This window comes from Ictidomys tridecemlineatus, chromosome 1 (assembly GCF_052094955.1).
Source record: "Ictidomys tridecemlineatus isolate mIctTri1 chromosome 1, mIctTri1.hap1, whole genome shotgun sequence".
NCBI classification, from domain to species: Eukaryota; Metazoa; Chordata; class Mammalia; order Rodentia; family Sciuridae; genus Ictidomys; species Ictidomys tridecemlineatus.
In genome coordinates this window covers 89,185,478-89,205,563 of record NC_135477.1, presented here as the reverse complement: position 1 = coordinate 89,205,563, position 20,086 = coordinate 89,185,478, and the positions used below count along the sequence as shown (strand labels likewise).

At 36.4% G+C, this 20,086-nt stretch overlaps 2 protein-coding genes across 3 annotated transcripts in view; both read left to right on the top strand.

The window, feature by feature from the left end:
- Positions 1-7,969, top strand: part of Dmgdh (dimethylglycine dehydrogenase) — a 69,109-nt gene extending 61,140 nt beyond the window's left edge. For both annotated transcript variants that reach the window (XM_078044202.1, XM_005328992.5), the window contains one exon: positions 651-7,969. In XM_078044202.1, the coding sequence (XP_077900328.1) occupies positions 651-851 (201 nt within the window). In that variant the 3' untranslated portion in view covers positions 852-7,969. The remainder of the gene's footprint in view (positions 1-650) is intronic.
- Positions 7,970-13,597: 5,628 nt separating this feature from the next.
- Positions 13,598-20,086, top strand: part of Arsb (arylsulfatase B) — a 171,237-nt gene continuing 164,748 nt past the window's right edge. The window contains exon 1 of the mRNA XM_005328991.5: positions 13,598-14,065. Coding sequence (XP_005329048.1) covers positions 13,760-14,065 — 306 coding nt within the window. The 5' untranslated portion in view covers positions 13,598-13,759. The remainder of the gene's footprint in view (positions 14,066-20,086) is intronic.

Genomic DNA, 20,086 nt, shown 5'->3' with positions numbered 1-20,086 from the left:
CTACATATTCCTTCAGTGACTTAAAAATATTTTGTGCTAACATGTTAAAATTGCCACTTACTTAAATGCCTTACAATTGATGAGAATTGTTAAATAATATATATGCATATGAATATACACACACCAGATATATTCTCCTATATAGAAGGTTGATTTCATATTGACTTAGGATAGATTAATAAGTAGCTTAACTAGTGCTATTTTTGAAAGCCATTTTTAAAACTCTAACAGGGTGGTTAACTAAGTTTGCATTTGGATTTTTAGATTTCTTCTCCTTTCTACTATAATACTAGTTTAATGATAAGAGAATTTTCTTTTAAAGCTTAAAATGAAAACATTTCATTCTTCCTCCTTTTAGAACCCTTAGTCTGAAATTGAGCAAAATAATGCTGGGTATTAAAAATTTATGCATTTTTTAAAAATGAAAAATTTCAGAGCAATGCAGATGTGTGCTTTGAGAATTATTTTTCATAATTTCTAAATTTTCATTAATCTTCTTAAAAAAAAGGCGACTTTCCTATGTCCCTGGTATTATCCCTCAGGCAGCATTTCCACACAGTGAATGGACTGTAGTTTAGGTTATTTCATCTGGATATGGGGGCACAAAGCTGTGACTGAGATGCTAAGCACTAATGGGTCTTGTTTTTCAGGTGGTTGGCAACACAACATCTGGAAGCTACAGTTACAGCATCCAGAAGAGTCTGGCTTTTGCTTACGTCCCCATAGAGCTAAGTGAAGTGGGACAAGAAGTGGAAGTTGAACTATTGGGTAAAAATTACCCAGCAGTCATCATACAAGAACCCTTGGTATTAACAGAACCAGCCAGAAACCGGCTTCAGAAAAAAAGATAGAAAGGACAAAACTTGAAAAGGACCTTTACCAGCCAGTTGAGTTATAGTTGCTGTATGACTACACTTGACATTATTATAATTAGTTCCCAGGGGAATAGAGGAAACCAAGAATTCATGTCAAAACTATCAACATCTAGATTTAGAATCCTAATAAAACTTTCTCTTGTTTTCTAAGTAAGATAGAATAATGAATTAGTGATTTACATTGTCATTTCAAATGGAGAAACTTGAAATAGATGCTTTTTATTACCTCATATTTTTTATGAAATCCAATTAGCAAAAAAAAGTGTTTGCTAAAATACAATCATCATTGTAACTGAATTAAAGAACTTTATATAATTTTAGAAACAGTATATGGTTGATAACTGAAAACATTAATAAATTATCTTTTACATAAAAATAAACACAATGCTATTGATGGATTAATTTCATTGAGAAATTTTTCCTCAGGTGAATAAATGATAGTTTTAATTTTTCATAATATATCTATGATGAAAATACTAAAATTTAATATCAATATATCACTAACATTTTTACTCACTTCCCCGAAATATTTATTATTTTCTTAATGGCTTCTCTGAAAGCAGCTTTATAAGACATTATTATTGTCCTTTCAAAGGTTGTTTCAGAAGATTAATTGCAAAAAAGAACAGAATCTTTCAAAGGAAGCAGTACTTGTAAACCTTCAGAAATGAAGCTGAAATCTAAATAGATTGTGCCAGTACAAACACTGTTTGAATACTGAATACCTCTCTTTGAGAAAGAATTAATGCAAGTTGACATCACTTGGTGCCATTCTGAATATCTTTTCACAAAGCATTTGACAATGCAGGTCAAACAAAAGCTTAAGAACTGACAGGATTGCCCTTAGCCACTATATATAGCAAGAAAAAAATCCATTTCGAAATAATTCTTTGATATACTTCTTAAAATTATTAAGTTTAGTTGACTGAATAAATCAAAAGGGTTTTCTTTTGTAAAAGGTGGTTTATCATTTATAATTCATTTATACACACATATTTGTTATACATTTATTGAACTTTTCCTAGGTACTAAAGAAAGCTAAATATGAAGCATGATAAATTTCTGTAATTAGAATAAATTCTAAAATTCCAAACTTGCAAGTTTTAAAAAGATGCCAAATTTACATATTACATGTTTTATAATAGCAATTGTGTATTAGAACTCTTCCATCTACCATTCATTTCTTTTTGGTATACATTCTTAAAAGAGAAAGGGGAAATACCCTTGGTAACAAACATTTCCTAATTATCAGGAATTTTACCCAGGCTCTCTAATCCAGTTCCATGTTAGGCGCTGTTGAAAGACCATTAAATTGGGAGGACCACTTCTCATTCTCTGCCTCTGTAACTCTATGACCTAAGGCAAGTTACTTCCCATCTCTAGGTTCCTTCCATGAAATAGGTTTAGATTCTTCCAGTGTTTTGGATACTATAATTGTAAGAAGCAATAATGAAAGTACACTGAACTCATGTCATTTAGTTAAAATACCACTAAAACCAACAAATAAAAAGAATAGGACAGATGAATATTAAACTTAAAAAAAAAAAAACCTTACCCACAGTAGAAGTCTGCTTCCTGGTTTTCTCGAGTTCTCCTTTTCCCTCTTTGGTTGCATGTTGAGTGCTATTAGGTTTGGTAAGTCACCCCAGCACCCCTACTGCCACCCGACCAGTGATCCTGAACTGGACACCAGCCAACCCATCACTGACCAGTCAACTTCAATCTAGCTTATCCATGGAGAGATGAGCTAACCAGATTTCTCCCATGGAAATAGGAACTGTGACCCCTTAGAAAAGTGGTACTAAAAGGGAAAACTGCAAAGATACATAGAAAAGGAAGCCATGAATCCTATAGACAATAAGCACTCACCACAAGGGGAGAGGCCCTAGAGAGAGACGGAGAGGGAAAGATGGGTGTCTCAAGCTCTTCACTCCTGATGGCATGTTGACCAGCTTTTGGGTGAGAACATTGACTCAGAAGAGCCAACTGAAATCACTAGCTTCTGGAAAGTGGACTATACACTGAGAAAGGCCTCCAAGGAATGGGCCCAGAATTAGTGTTAACTGTGAGCAGCAAACAACTAACACTCTTGAAAGTATTCTAGTGATGTGCAGAAGCTGTGTCTACAGTTCAGGAATGAGATGATGAATGACAGGCACTTCCTTCTCTGGAACCAGGAGAACTTTTTGGAACTATAAAAGCACAATCTAGTCAAAACATTATCAAAATATTTATGGATGTTGGTTATGGTGCTAATGTTTGCATCCTAATGAATTTGTGTCTTAATCTTTTCTACTCATAAGGAAAGGTGACAGGAAAAAAATATTTGAGTATGCTTTGTAGAACATGAAATAGAAGGTAGACTAGATCCTGGAGTTTTCTGAGAGAATTCTATGTTTGGACTGGACAAAAGTGAAGATTGATGTTATCAGGAAACAGCAGCTATGAATAGAAGAAAGTTTCAGCATAGCACCCTTTAAGTCCCCCCAAAAAGCAGAACACCAAAAATCAATTATATGCATCTGAGGAATTGGCATATAAAAATATAAATTATCATCCCACCTTTAGCTCCCTGCCATTAATGAATCTTTAGTTGGACAGTGTGCACAAAGCTGCATTATGAATCATGAAAGGATAACACATTACTTAATAGTACTTTCTCCAGGAAGAGATTTTAGAAGTGTTACCAGACCGTGAAGTATGGATTCAAAGGTCACTGGAGAGAAAGCCACAAGTCCTGCTTTTCCCAGCTCTGCCACCAACCAAGCACAGCCCATATAATACCTACTAAAGCCTTTCCTATCCTTAAGGTGCTGAATAATTGCACTCCTTATTGAAAGATTCAGTATTCTACATATTTGTTGAGGACTTAGCTCAAAGCCAGGCACTGGAAGAGCAGTGGTGAACAAAACAGATGTTGTGCCTTCATGCAGTACGTAGACTAGGGGTCAAGGGCAAGCATTTAACTAGGGGTGGAAAGATGCACACACAATGGTGTCATAAATGCCAAAGGGAGAGAACTTTGAGGAAAGGATGGCTCACAGTATCAGAAGATAAAGAGACTGTTGGCGATCCAGCTATCCCATGGACAGGCAACAGACTCAGCTACACACATTCATTTTGAAAGAAAATTTTAATTGCTGAAATCATTCAAATTTACTTGAGGCATAATTTGTGTCTTCAATCCCTGTGGAACTAGGTATCCTACATTTAAACAGTAGATTGGAAATAAACAATGACAGTTAAGGATTATAAATACAGAGAAGCAGACATTGTCATTCTATGTGACCAGAGTTTCTATGTATGTTTATTATGTGTTATGAAACAGACGGTAAACTGTGAGGTCTAACACAGTGTTCTCTAAGCACAAATTTTAATCCATACATAAAATATACCACTGATTTTGAATATATTTTTAAAATTCAAATTCTTTTAAAATTGATAATTGTGTTAAAACTAAAGATTTATAAATTATGAATTTTCTGATGAAGATAAATTAGTGGAAATTTTTCAACCAGAGGTATATTTGAAAGAAACTAGAATTGTTCTCAAAGAAACAAAGACATAGTATTGCAATTTCTGGAATTTGTTGTGAAAGGAGATAAATATGAATCTGCCAAATTTATCATCATGTTCAAATTGTTTCCTTATGACTTATATATCTGATGCTCACATAAAAGAAAATTTGAAATTAAAAGTTTAAAATGGTTTTTCAGTTAGTCATGCACAAAGATAACTGGACAAATCTGGCTATCCTGTCTATTAAACATTAAGTTGAATAAGCCTGATTTTGATAAAATCACTGATGAACTTATAATGCTTAAGGCTAAAAAGCAGAGATGGTGAATTTATTGTTTATAGACAACAGACCAATTTACTAAATAGATTAATATCTAGGTATAAATATTTTTCCTTTTTCAAGAATATGTTACTTATAATTTTAAAAATATTAACCTCTTGCTTTTTGTACTATAATATTTATTTCATTTCTGTATTTCTCACTTGTTTTATAGTGGTATAATTATACATGTAAAATTCAACAGGAGAATTTTTTCACTCTTTGCATTTCTTTCCTGGATACAATTATTCTTTTACTTTATGGTTGTTACCAAAAAGTAATTATATCATACAGAAGAGGCAAGATTAAAAAAAAAAAAAAGATTCTCACTATTCATCCGAGACGGCTTCTCAGTCATAGATTTGGCAGCTCATCAAGGATCAGTGGAAAAGCTGGGGTGGGCAGGATGTCTTTCTCTATGAGGTACTCCGCGTGACTAACTTTCAGTGTAGTTCAAATGAACTCACTTAACGTGGAGAACCACTGAAGAGGATCCCTGAAGGGGCTGCCAAGCAGATAGCAGGACCATACAGGGAGAGGCTTCCAGTAGAAGCTGGAACCTTAGAGACTATTCAGCCATGTTGGCTGAAGCTGCTTCTTAGAGCAGAGAGGGGAAGAAACATGCTGGACTCTCCTTTCCTCCCACCCTCCATCTCTCACCAGTGCCTCTCACTGCCTGAGTCTAGATGCAAGCTAAGTAGGCAAAGTAGCCTGGGATACAGAGATTGTGGGCTATGGTTCCTTGTGTTGTAGAGCGGAGCAGAGGAAGATCATAAAATGAAGTGCACAACAATAGACAGTGGTTCACATGCAGTGTTGCTGTCGATGGGCTAGGGTCAAGAGGTGCAAATTTGACCACTAGGAGGGAAGGAGGTCATGAGGTGGGCCGACACTTTTACAAGGTCTATCTAAATTATTACTTTAAAAAAGCCTCATGTAGTACACCAAGAAATATGCTACCATTTAGTTTCAAATAGGGAAACATATATTTAATTGTGTGTAGATTATTTCTGAAAGAGTACCACTGATATTCTTGGGGAGAGGTTAAAAGAGACTTTTCACTGTATGTCTCTTTAAACTGTTTAACTTTAAAAAACGATGTATATTTAACTTTTAAAAAGATTATTATTAAGTTATAACACATATATACATATTGCACTTTCCTATGTAGTAAGAGTAAATTCCTATTTTTTTTAAATATAAAATATGACTTTTAACACAGTGTTCACATTGGTTTCAGATACCTAAGTATGGTTGGAAAGAACTGGCTTGGAGCCAATGCTTAAGAAATGGGTATATATGTGAAAATTTCAGTACAGAAAAAACAATGCAATACAGTTATATGTAATAAATAATGTGCCAACACTAAGTTTTGGTCTGTGTGAATGGTAAGGAAAAGAAAGAATAAAGGAGATAAAATGCCATGCCAATATCCTATTCTTGACCTAGCTGGTGGTTATATATTAATTAGTTTCTGAAAATTCAGTGACTTCTGTACACTTTTGTGCTTTATCGTATGGACAAAAATACTGTGCCAAATCTTTCTATAATAATGGAGCTGTGTTCACTTTCTTCTTTCATCTAGCAGATTTTGAGAAGGCAGGAGATGATAATCAGATGAGAGGGTAAGAGAAGTTTAATTTGGAGTTAGCCACAGACTTATAAATTTCATAAAAACAGGAGAATTTAGAGTCAGAAGAAATTTTTTTCTCTCTTCCAACATTTTACCTTCTAACACACACACACACACACTCATGAACACAGAAAACTAAAACAATAAACTGATGATGCTGCCTAAAAAGAATTCCCTTTCCAGGGCTGGGGTTGTGGCTCAGTGGTAGAGCGCTCACTTAGCATGCATGGGGCACTGGGTTCGATCCTCAGCACCACATAAAAATGAAATAAAGGTATTGTGTCCACCTACAATTAAAAATATATATACTAAAAAAGAATTTCCTTTCTATGTGCTTAGAATCTCTATTGTTCTTAATGTACTGATAATAGCTAGTGAATATAATATTGTATGTAAATACCCGAAAAGAAGGGGCAAAGGACCCTCTTCTGAGTTGCCCACCTTACAGGCCTTTAAATGGGCCGTTCCCTCTACTTAGAAACAAATTCAACCCACATCGTTTTCTAAAACTAAATGCATCATGAAAATAATTTCGTGGACAAATTTTGGGTCTTCTTGATAATGTTCAAGTGTACCTCCTTTTGGACTGGTCAGGGTAGTAACAGGGTAATCAGTAACATCAACCACAACCTACCACTTGAAATTAGTGCATTTCAGGTTTTCTCTCTGAAGAAAGACCTCTTACCATTCTTATCTCACCAGCTGGGTAGCTTTTCTTTCTATGTGCTAACGGTTAAACGTTTAGAAATAAAGTACTTAAAATTGCTTAGTCTTTGTATGCAATACTTATCATATTCAAAGGCACTGAAATAAAAACGGTTTGAAAGAAGCGATGAAACACAGGACTATGACTTTTACATATAGTTTACGGCCAAGAACTAGGGCACAGAACAACCATCAAGAGTCTGGGTATAAAAAACTGTAATTTCTTAGCACAGAGCTGCCGGGCTTTATAAACGTGTCCGTTGAGAAAGGCTGATTCTTGGCACTCTGCTGTCATAAGGCACTTTAATTTTTTTTAAAAAAATGTAAATAGTAGCAGTAGTAGTAGTGGTAGAAGAGGAGAAGGAATTGGAGAAAGAGGAGAAAAAGTTTGAGGAGGAGGAAGAATAAGGAGGAGATGATTATGATATAGATAATACATGCACAGAGATAAAATATCCTTCTTACATAATAAGCAAGAACATTTACCTTTCTCTGTCTACACACACACACACACACACACTTTTTTCCAAAGCAAATGAAAGCATATCAACCATAATGTTCTTTGCTTAACTTAAAAAAAAATTTACATCGTATTAGAGATTGTTTCGTGTTATCTTTTCAAATGATTGCTTAGTATTACATAATTAATCAGGCCCCATTATTGGCTTTTTTATTATAAATAAAGTTAAAATGAATATCTCACTGCATACATTTCTCACACTGGTATACTTATGGGATAAATTCCTGGAACTGGAGCTGCTAGATCAAAGTATATGTGCATTTTGATGGATATGTGAAATTGTTTTGGAAGTTGTACTAAATTTTACTTCTGTGACTCATGTATAAGAGGATTGTTTCTTTACATTTCCCAAAGCAATGAGTACAAGGATATATTATTAAAGTTTCTGTTTGAATTTTTCTTTTTGAATAATGTTGAGTATGCATATATTTACATTTCCTGTAGACTATAATGTTTCTATACTTTGTCCATTTAAAAATGGATTGTTAGTCTTTTTCTTTCTGACTTCAAGAATTATAAGCACTTTAAACCACAGGTCTAATAGGTTTTAAGTGGGTCAGAATATAAACAAGGTGACAAAGTATAACAATTTCTATGTAAAACATATTCCAAGTTCTAAGCATCCCACCTACCAAGTAATTAACTTTTGTATACACTTGTGATTTGGGTGTTGCTTTTTTTTCATTCCCAATTTTTTGCATCTTCTAACTGATTGAAATGGTTTTTACTGATATGATTAGATACTGGGAAACCCCTTAAAAACCAATGATTAAATTAATAAATAATAACAAAATTCAATGATTGGTAGGATATAAATTACCATTTTGCAGAATTAACAACCATCAGTGGTCTTAAAGTTCACAATAATAATCAGTTAAAAGGTATAATGATTGCAATAGTTCCATTTCAATAGCAACAGAGAAGATAAAATACTTAGGGTAATATGAGGACAATTTAAAAACACTCCTAAAAGATGCAAGAGTGGAAATTAATAAATGGAAAGATCCCCTTATTTTTGGGTGACAAATGAATAGCACAAAGATTTTGGTTCTCCACCAACTAACTTTTAAATTTAAGTCAATTTCAATAAAATGCCAACAATTTTTTAATGGAACTGAAGACATTGATATGAAAATTCATATGAAAAAATTAATATGCAGGAATTGCCAGGAAAGCAGTAAAAGTGAAGAGCTACAAGAAGTCACTTAGGAACCTATTGTACATTAAAACATATTGAGGGCTGGGGTTGTGACTCAGTGGTAGAATACTTGCCTACCATGTATGAGGCACAGGGTTCGTTCCCCAGAAACACATTAAAAAAAAAACACTAAATAAACAAAATAAAAGTATGATGTCTGTATACAACTAAAAATAACATATATTGAACATTTAAAAAAATATATTGAAGTTTGTACAACTGAGACAATCTGATGCTATGAGTAAACAGGCCAGTGGAATAAAACAAAAAGCCCAGAAATAGATCCAAGTATATATGGAAATTAATATGATACTTCATTTCACTGGGGCAAAAATGTACTTCTCATTGAATAGTGCTAGGACAGTTGGGGTCATTTGGAAAAAGAAAACTATATTCATATTTCTCATCACACACAAAAATTAATGCCTATGGATCAAGGATCTAAATGTAAAGGCTGGAATTATAAAAATACTAGAAGAAACATAGTAAATTTTGTTTTAGCTTTGGTATAGGATATTCCATGATTTAGAATTCAGATTCAATAAAATAAATTGTTAATAAATTTGAGTAACATTTTTTTTCCAGTACTGGGGATCGAAACCCAGATATCCTTTCCCACTGGGCCACATCCCCATCCTTTTAAAATTTTGAGATAGGGTCATGCTAAGTTTCCTAGCCTGGTTTCAAACTTGTGATCCTCCTGCTTCAACCTCCTGAGTTGCTGGGATTATAGGCATTCACCATCACATTTTGGGTGGGGGTATAGGGGATTGAATTCAGGGATACTCAACCACTGAACCACATCCTCACTCCATATTGTACTTTATTTTTAGACAGGGTCTCACTGAATTGCTTAGCACCTTGCTTTTGCTGAGGTTGGCTTTGAACTCGCTATCCTCCTGCCTCAGCCTCCCAAACTGCTGGGATTACAGTCATGCACCACCCCACCCAGCTCTACTAACATTTTTAAGAATAACTCTGTGTGTGTGTGTGTGTGTGTGTGTGTGTGTGTGTGTGTGTGTGTGTGTGTTAGAAACACCATAAAATCTGTCAACTGAAAAACCGAGAGAAAATAGTTCTAATACATATCACAATTAAAGGGATAATCATTGTAAGATATAAATAACTTCTAGGAGGGAGGAAAAAGTTGAAACCCAATAGAAAATGACACAGACAATTCACAAAAATGATGTGAAAATGACTCTTCAACACATGAAGATGCTTAGCTTTACTCATAATAAGAGAAATATAAAAATAAAAAACTATAGTGAGATATTATTTCTTATATAACATTTGCAAAAATTAAAAAGTGCAACCATGCCCATGTAAGGATGTCCAATGACAGACCTTGTGTACAATGGTGATCCCATTAGATTACGTGATCTAGTGATATTGTAGCCATCTAGGTTTGTGTAAGTACACTTTAGGAACTTTTTTTCAAAACAACAAAATTACCTCACAGTGCATTTTTGAGATCATATCTCTGTCATTAACTGATGTATGACTGTATGTTACCTTTTTTTTTTTTTTAAGACTTAATGTTTTTAGAGCAGGTTGATTCACAGCGAAATTGAGAGGAAGATACAGAGATTTCCCATATCATGTTCTTGGACTTCTCAGCTTCCAGAACTGTGAGCAAAGTGAAACTCTCTTCTTCTATACTCTACTCAGTCTGTGGTATTCTTATAGCTACAGAAAATGGACTAAGATAATCACCTAAAGTCCATAATTTACTTTAAGGATCACTCTTGATGTCATGAATCCTGTGGGTTTCGACAAATGTACACAATGACATATGTCTAACATTTTAGTATGATAAAAATAGTTTACCTGTCCTAAAAATCCTCTGTGCTCTGCCTATTTACCTCTCTCCCCCAGCCTCTGATCTTTTTCACTATGTCCATAGTTTTGCCTTTTCCAGAATGTCACATATTTGGAATTAATAGTTTGTGGCCTTTTCAGATTGGCTTCGTTCACTCAATGATTTAAGATTTCTCTACGTCTTTTCATGGCTTTATCAAGCTCATTTCTTAATAATATTCTATCATCTGGATGCATCACAGTTTTTTTATCCATTCACCCATTAAAGGACAATCTTGGTTACTTCCAAGTTTGGTAATTATAAATAAAGCTTGCATAAAATCTGTGTGCAGATTTTGTGTGGACTTAAGTTTTTAACTCTTTTGGGTAGATACCAAGGTGTGGATTTTCTGGATCATGGGGTAAGAGTATGATTCGTTTTCTGCAAGTCTGTCTTTAATATAGTACTTTTTAATAGCTGGTGATAATGAAAATGGTCACAACCCACACCACATATATGGAAAGGGGGAGAAAACAGAATTAAGAGTTATTCACTATGAACTCATGGTTTTATACACACACACAGTATGTGGGTATGTATATATGAACATTTATGTATGTGTGTATGTATATATATGTCTAGTTTCATTGGTTATTTGGTGAGACAGTCTAGAAGCAATGACAGCTCAGTAGTAATGAGCACTCCTAAAGTAAATATCTTGGCTTCTAAATGCCATCTTCTATTAAGAAGAATCACAATTCCTTGAAGAAATGTCTGATTACAGGATTGGAGAAGGAAAATACATAAGGAGTTGAAAATCTCATTGTACCAAAAGGTAAGGAAATCCTCAAAGTTTGAAGAGGATATGCCAAAAGGATATGAGACAGATTGAAAGGGCTCCCTGGCCAAACCAGAGAAAATTCAAGCATTGAAGTAATTATAGTAAAGGATTAGCACATATTGATTAAAACAAGAACTCATGAATTCATGTTGAAATAAATCAATAGGAAGATAAAGTTTTCTTACAGTAGAAAAGCAACTAATAAATACAGAAGTGATATAATTAGAAAAATCACTCTTGATGTCACGCATCAAGTAGCTATTCTAATTATAACTGAAGCAAAAGCAAGACACTAAAACTTATAATAAGCAAAAATTTGAGGGATAACAGAATATTAACATATTCTCAAAGCATCTCTCTACATAAAGTAACGCATTAATCACAAGTGGATAATAGTAACTTTACACTGGAGAAATGACTACCTTGACAAAGCTACTCCATTAAGAGAGCAAATCAATATCATGAGCCTCTTCATTTGAGGCACTGAGAAGCATACCTCATCACTTTTGTTATACACTTGCAGACATATAACCTAAATTTTATAATAAGGAAACATCAAAAAAACTCCAATGAAGAGAGTTTATAAAATTACTAGTCTGTACTGTACATTATATGTGTTGGACACATGGATAAAAAATAGAATTAACTCATCCATCTGCACATTTGCAGAGCACTACTAGTATAGGCTCTTATCTGAAAACGTAGGACATGAGAAGATTCAGTTAGTTTCAGCAACAGTTGATTAGAGAAAGAATCGTTCCTGAGGATTAACAGCCATTGTTTGGGCAATTTGATTTTTATCAAGAAGGGTACATGGGGAAGAAGGATCTGCACAGGCAAAGTGGAAATTCTTAGTCCTTCAAGATCTTCTACAGGATCTTTAAATGACTTCTTCATAAGAAGTCAAAGAACACAAAGAACTTAAAATTTTCTCTTTTGAATTTGGTTAATGCTAAAATATTTTTTCCTGCTAAATTTCACAGATTCCACTTGAGATGAAAAGTAGATATAATATAAATAACACTAATTAAAGGAAAAATTGTAAAAAAAAAACATTTTGTGCATTAAAGGACACCACCCCCCATAGGTAAAATCACAACCCTCACACAAATATAGTAATGAATACACGGTGAGATTTTATTTAACTCGTTAAGGAGGAAACTGATGTCAAAACCAATGCAAAGGACAATTCACAGAACAGATCAGGAATATTATAATAAATGTGCCAGTGGAGGTGAAACTTTTTTCCTTAATGGTGACATTGAAGGGGGAGGGTGTCACTCCAGAGTACATGTGCATATAAAAACAAGAATTATTTTTCATGGCTATCATTTGTCTACAACTTAAAAGTTGTTTAAAGTAACTCCCACAGACTCAGCCTCAACCTGAAAAGATGTGTTTTCTAGGCAATGCAAAAAAAAAAAACAAAAAAAAAAAAACACTTCCCCCTGCCCTTAACAACTATAATTTATCTCCAGACAGAGTAAGCAGAAAGTCACAGATGATACAGGGAATATATTGGTCATAAGGTTAACTTCCCAATTCAATAAGGACATATTAAAGGAAATCTTCCTTTAACGCCTGCAGGCGTTTCAGGCAAATTAGATATTGCACTTCTAGGGTTCACTACTTGGTAGAGAAACCCGAATTAGCTATTCAATGACCACTCAACATGCCAAACAACTCTAGGGCAACCTGCAAGTAAACCGTCCCCACAAAAAAAACCCGTCCCTTCAAAAAAGACAGCAGCCACTGTTGGCTGGTGGGGAGGAAGTGGTTTCACAGATGTGCACTATTCTTATACGAATCTAAACACAATCTAGACTACAGCTTGTTCACTATCCTCCCACATGCCCTAGGGTGGCCTCTTGAGTAGAAATGACTTGTTAAAATAGCATACCTCAGAATCTAGAGCCTGAGGCTCAACCATTTATAAGCTTGTTTCTTCTGAAAAATGGGCACTAATTACAATGGCTAGCTGCCAGGATTTAGACATAAAGGATGTAAAAATGCTCTATAAACTGTTGAGAGTTATTAAAAAGAACACATATTCTCTTTTAGGATGCCACGGTGCCAAGCTCATCGCTAGAAAAGATAAGGGTCTTGGTGCCTTTCAACATCGGTGGAGTTTACTCCCCGCTGGCCAGAGGGAGTCCACTTTGGCTCCTCCCCGCCACAACCACCGAGGGCCCGGCTCCCAAGCTGCCGAGGGGATCCGCCTCCCCAGCGCGCGGTGCTGCAGGGTGAAGTCCCGCGCCGGGGCGGAGCAGGCCAGCACCAGTTCCTGATTCTACCAGCGGTGCTGGGGACTGGTGGCGCCACTGGCACTGGCCCTCGGGCAGCGCAGGATGGGCCCGCGCGGCGCGGCGAGCCTGCACCAAGGCCCTGGCCTGTCGCTGCCGCCGCTGCTGCTGCTGCTCTGGCTGCTGCTCTGGCTGCCACAGCCGGACCGGGGCGCAGAGGCCGGCCGGCCACCCCATCTGGTCTTCGTGCTGGCGGATGACCTGGGCTGGAACGACGTGGGTTTCCACGGCTCGTACATTCGGACGCCGCACCTGGACGCGCTGGCCGCGGGCGGGGTGCTCCTGGACAACTACTACACGCAGCCGCTGTGCACGCCGTCGCGGAGCCAGCTGCTCACTGGCCGTTACCAGGTACGCAGCCTCCCTGGCAGCCCGCTCGGCCCGGCGCCCAGCCCCGCCCGCCTGCGGCCGCGGCCCTCCGGCTCCCGTCCAGACTTGGCCTGCGAGACGCGGGCGTGGACCAACTGGGCTCAGTTGTCAAACCTGGGTCCATAGCAGGAGGCTTCTCGCCTGGGCTGAGGGGTCCTCGCTCCTCCCAGGCCTGCAGCCTGCCGTGGCTCTGCGCATGCCCAGCTCAGATCGCGCAGCATCACGGAGCCCCCTGCCCCTGCCCTGGTTCAAGAGTGGGCTTTCGTTTTCTAAAGGTCTGGCGAAGAGGTTTCTGGGAATGGTAGGCTCCCAGCCTGGCCGTCAGCATGCAGAAAAGTCAGAAAGGCCTCTCCTGAGCAACCTTATAGAGGAGGAATGGAGAGGGAGAGGGAAAAGGTTGGGTACCCTGGAGTAGTCAAAATCAAAGTCCCCCCCCTTTGGGGGCGACCCAGGTACTGCAGGAACCCACTGGTCAAAGGTTAGGAGTGTTAAACCAACAACTGAACTAATTTTTCCAAGTTCTCAACATCCATAGAATGAAAACCCCAGACTGTTTTTTCTTGGGCTGCTGATATTCCTTTGTTTAACTTTAATATTGAACCCCTTTGAGCATCTTCACTCTTTTAATGCTTTTCTTTAGAAACATCTCTGTAATTAATAGAGAAACTGTACAGAGTGTGCATATGTTAGATGACTAAGAAGAGCAAGAACATTTCAGAGTGCTTTAATGTCTTTAAAGGTAATTATTGAAACAGCCAGTGAGGTTGTTATCTTTAACCCATTACAGATGAAGAAATGTCCTGCAAAAACTAAATGAAATGTTTAGAATTATACAGCTAGAAAGTGGTAATGCTGTTTTGTGCTTTGTCTATGTCCACTAGTTATTTCGGGCCTATAAAACAGAACTTTCCCCTCAATACGAGTAAAATTGAATACAGTAATTCATACTGGTGCCGTTGGATACAACACACATATATTCCCCCCATATATAGTTTAGATGATGTATAACTTTTATTTTAATCAAACATTTCAAGCATATTGTGCTAGTCACAGGAGATATCCTTGAACCCTGACCTCCCAAGTAGATGTTCACATAAACTTTCAGACCAAAACTAGCCTCATGGTGTCCGAAGACCAAGAGAAGGGAAGATTCATTTAAAATAGAGATTTGAACGGTGGTCTGAAGACTTTTATAAAGTGGAAATTATTTTGCTAAGAAACAGCTGTAGCCAAGTTTTGCAGTGGAGATAAAACGTGTGGTTTCCTTCATGGTCAGCAGTGAGTACTTACAAGGTTCTAATGGGGCTGCTAAATGTAATCAGGAATCCCTACTGTAATGCAAACCTCACCCTAGGACACTTTGTAGGAGTAGAGGGATATGCAACTAAAGAAAAGGGAGAAAAGGAAGGTTAAGTCTATCTGAAGGGTTCTGCATTTGCTCCAAATAAGAGAACTGAACTTACATTGCAAAAGAATGAAGGGCCATTCATTTCTCTAATGACTTCCCTTCCAACAGACTTGAACAGGAAAGCAAATGCCATATTTCAAAATATCGAATTGACTGCTTTTATCCCTTAATATCCCTCCCATCAGACACCAACATTCAGTCTTGGGAAAATACTTGAGTATTTGGAGAACCCTGTGGTTAAGGAATAGAAGAAAGGTGAAGCTGGCTACTCGAAAATCCTTTTTTGATCTCTCCCTGTAGCTGACTCTAGGCACGCTAGCTTTCTCAAATCATCCTCTTGACTTTTCTTTTACCCATTTTATTCTTTCAGAGTTCATGAAACCCAGTTAGAGGCTGGGCTAGTAAGCATCTTCTTCTAAAGGAGTAAACACTTGTGGGAGGGCTTAGGAGTCTTATTGCCCCCAGGCACTATATGCTGGTACTGTCCTGGTCACTTTACAAGTGTTAACTAATTCTCACAAAGATCCTATGAGATAGGACTACTCTTAGCATCCCTATATTCTAAAAAGAAAACTGAGGCTGGAAGAGACTAAGAAATTTGTCACAGGGCCACAGTGCTAGTAAATGGTGGAGTAGGATTGAACTGGAGTGTGTTCCAGAGTTTGTGCCTATAACCAAAATAACATATTGCCTATGTAGAATTATTAGAAATATCATTTTAAGAGCTGATTCATAGTTACTAAATAATCTCATTTTTTTGACATTTAGGTCATTCCTAAATGTCTCAATTAAAAAAATTAACTTGTCATATTTTTTAGTTAGAAATTGCCTATCATAAATATAAAATGGAAATAGATTTTATTTCTGAAGAAGTCATTTGTTGTACATAATTTTGTATAATAAAATGAGGAAATTTGTTGTGCATAATTTTGCATAATAAAATAAGAAAATTTGTTGGCTATTTCAAAATTAGGCACTTGGAAGAACTACGTATATGTGAACCTGGTAACCACATTTTAAGTTAATGTTTAGAGAGCCCCTTCCTATAATTGTCTCAGGATTAGAAAAGTGATCAACAAACTTTGATTGACTGCTTTTGCACTCCCTTGAAAGCCTGAGTTTTAGTTTTTTTAAATTGCTAAAGTATTAGGAGTTTAGATTAGGAATTATGAGGTGTAGGTTTCTGTTTTGGTTGTGTCAAATTCTTACCTTGATGACATCATTTCCATATAAATAAGTAAAGGAGTTGGGCTCTTATATAATATAGGATGTGTAATAACATATAATTTCACACATAATATATTAGTAATATATAATTTCTAACACTGTCTGTAGTTTTAAGTTTCTTTGACTCTAAAGTTTTTGTGTCCTTAGTATAAGATTATAACTTGGCAAATGCACATTATGCTACCCACTATCGCCATCTGTTGGTGGAAAGATTCATCTTGCCTAACATTTTTGTGTTTTACAAATTGTGTGTGCTACTTATTCTGATATTATCAATTTACTTAAACAGAAGTGTGAATTAATCTTTTTAAAAATTTTAATATGTTTAGTTGTTAATAATCCTCACAATGATCTTTTTCTAAACATCTATGTTTTGGTGAAAAATATATAGACAGCCTGAGTGAGGTGGGTGGGCAACATGGGGAAAATGAATAGCAGATGAGGTAAGTAGTTCCTAGTAAACTCAGGAAACAGAATTCTGGTTTCTCTAAACTCAGGCTCATGGTCTTCCTGCAGATTTATTTACTCATCATTTAAAAAATCTTTTAAAAATCTATATTTTGTTTGTTTTTAAAATAGAAAACACATTCATGTGGTTTTAAAACTCGAAACTCACAAAAAGGCATATATTGAAAATCCCTCCCCCACACGTTCTGTTCTTTAGATTCTAGTTCCAATGTTTGTAGGCAAACAGTGCTCACTGAATTGTGTATGTCCTTCTGAAAGTGCTCTGAGTGTAGAAGCAGATACTTACGTAGATATTCCCCTCTTTTCATAAGAATGGTAACAAACCCTTCATACCATTTTGCATGTCATTTTGTTTTTGCTTAATATTTGAATCATTCCATGTTGTTAAATAAAGAGCATCCTCATTAATTTTTTTAATAAAACATTATGGCTTCATAATGTTTTGTTAAGTGGATATACCATGCTTTATTTAATCAGCCACATAATGATGAATGTTCTTTTGATATCCCAAAGAAGGTGAAGTCAGTATCTTGTAAACATGTCATTTTACAAGTATTTGAACACATTTATAGAACAAGTTCCTAGAAAAGGAATTTTCTGGATTTAAGAGTAGATAATATTTGTAATTTTGATAAATATTGAAAAATTGAATTTCAAGAGATTGTACCAATGTATGTTCCCACCAGCCATATATAATATTATATAATATTGACCATTTCCTTATACTATTTTTAAAATTATAGTTCATATGCTATAAAATTCATCATTTTAAAGTATAATTCAGTGGTTTTTCGTGTACAAGGTTGTACAACCAATGTTTTAATCTCTCTAAAAAGAAACTGCACAATCATTAGCAGTCTTCTACTCCCTCATTCCACCAGGACCTGAAAATCAAAATCTGTTTTTTTTTATCTCTCTAGATTTGCCTATTTTGGACATGACATTTAAGTGGACTCATATAATTATATGATATGATATATGGCATTTATTGTTCCCTTTAATGGCTCAGTAATACTCCATTGTATTGATATTTTCTACATATTCTTTATTCATTCATCATCAATTGATGGACATTGGGTTGTTATACCTTTTGGCTATTAAGAATAATGCTGCTGTAATATCCATGTACAAGTTTTTGTATGAACATTTTTAGTTCTCTTGAATACCTAGAAATAGAATGCTGGGTCATAGAGCAACTCTAATGTTTTAATTTCTTGAGAAACTGCCAAACTGTTTCCTACAGCAGCGGTGCCATTTTACATTTTCACTAGCAATACACGTGGGTTTCCATTTTCTTATATCCTTGCCAAGACTTGTTATTATCTGATGTTTATTCTAGACTTCTGGTCATCCTAATGAAAATGAAGTGGTATCTTATTGTGGTTTTGATTTGCATTTCCTAATGACTAATGATGGTGATCATCTTTTCATATCTTACTATTTTTGTATCTTCTTTGAAGAAATGTCTATTCAGATCCTTTGACTATTTTAAAATTTATCTTTTGTTGAGTTGTAAGAGTCATAGGTAACAGGTAGACATGAACAGTAGAGATATGAAGAAACAGAGTAATTCTGTAGAAATGCACAGGTCCACAGGGGGCGAGAGAGAAACTAGGGGCAGACCAAGGGTAGTGAATCCTAAAATTGGATGACAGGAAGGTCACACCCATCTGCAGTTAGAAGTCCAGGTTCTTTCTGGAGACTGTATACCTCCTCAGTCAAACCTGTCCCAGTGGTCCCCTGGGCATGCTCACCAAGCTGCAATATGCCCCAAGGTAATCTTTGACAAATGATGAGGCAATTCTAATTTTAGCATTATGGTTTTGACTCCCTTGTGGGCTTTTACCAGGAATGCTGGGAACAGGTTTTGAGCTCTTCTGCCCAGAATTGTATAACACCACCTGTCAATCATGTCTGCCAGTCATGTGACATAGCTTCAAGGGAGGAACCAAATTCTGGTGGAAAGGAGACAAAAACAGATGGAATCCATATTTGAAGCCCACCCCCTGTCTTGGAAAGGCCTCCAGTTCTCTGGAGCATACTTTTGTTTTGTTAAATAAACTGTTATGCTTGTGGGGCAGGACTACCACCCCCAGATAAAAACCCTAGGCTAAAACTTGTTTTTTGTTTTTGTCTGGCTGACTGGAAGGCCCTACTCATGCTGGATGCCCACACATTCTGCTGTTGCCCCAGGTTTCCTTGACTACCCTAACATTAGTCAATCTCAAGGAGTTGTTTTGAACCCAAGCAATTCTTCTGTTTTAAGGAACATATACAGGACAAACTCAGGTTAACAAACATATTAAGTCGTCCCATTATGGGAATAAAAAATTAAAATGGTACATCTTCAATTGAGACAGAGAAAGAGAACAATCAGGGGGACTCTCCAATGAAAGTTTAGTTCTCCATCAAAACAGTATAAAAACCCCTAACAGAGACTCTCTTCGGGACCCCTCCTATTCTGTGGGAGCTTTCCTTGCTTGCTTCTAATAAATCTGCTAATGATTTCTCGTCCCTCATGGTCTGCATACTTCATTCTTGGAGTGTATGAGACAGGAACCCTCCAGTGCTCACATGACCCTGTGCTACTCATGTTTTTTCTATTTGCTTGAGTCTCCCAACTGAAATCCGAGGTTGCTTCTGCTCAGGACGACCTGCTGTCATGTCTGGGGAGTGTTCTTTCACCTTTTTGCTTGCTCACACAATGCACTGCTTCTGTGTCTTCTCTGAAATCTTTCCTTGGAGAACATAAGAACTGAGGAAATCTGTATCTCCAAACAAGAGTTCTTGCTATATTTTGGAAACTAAATCTTAATCAGATATATAATATGCAAATATTTTCTCCCATCTCTGGGTTGCTTTTTACTTCCTTGATCGTGTCTTTTGATATACAACAAAAG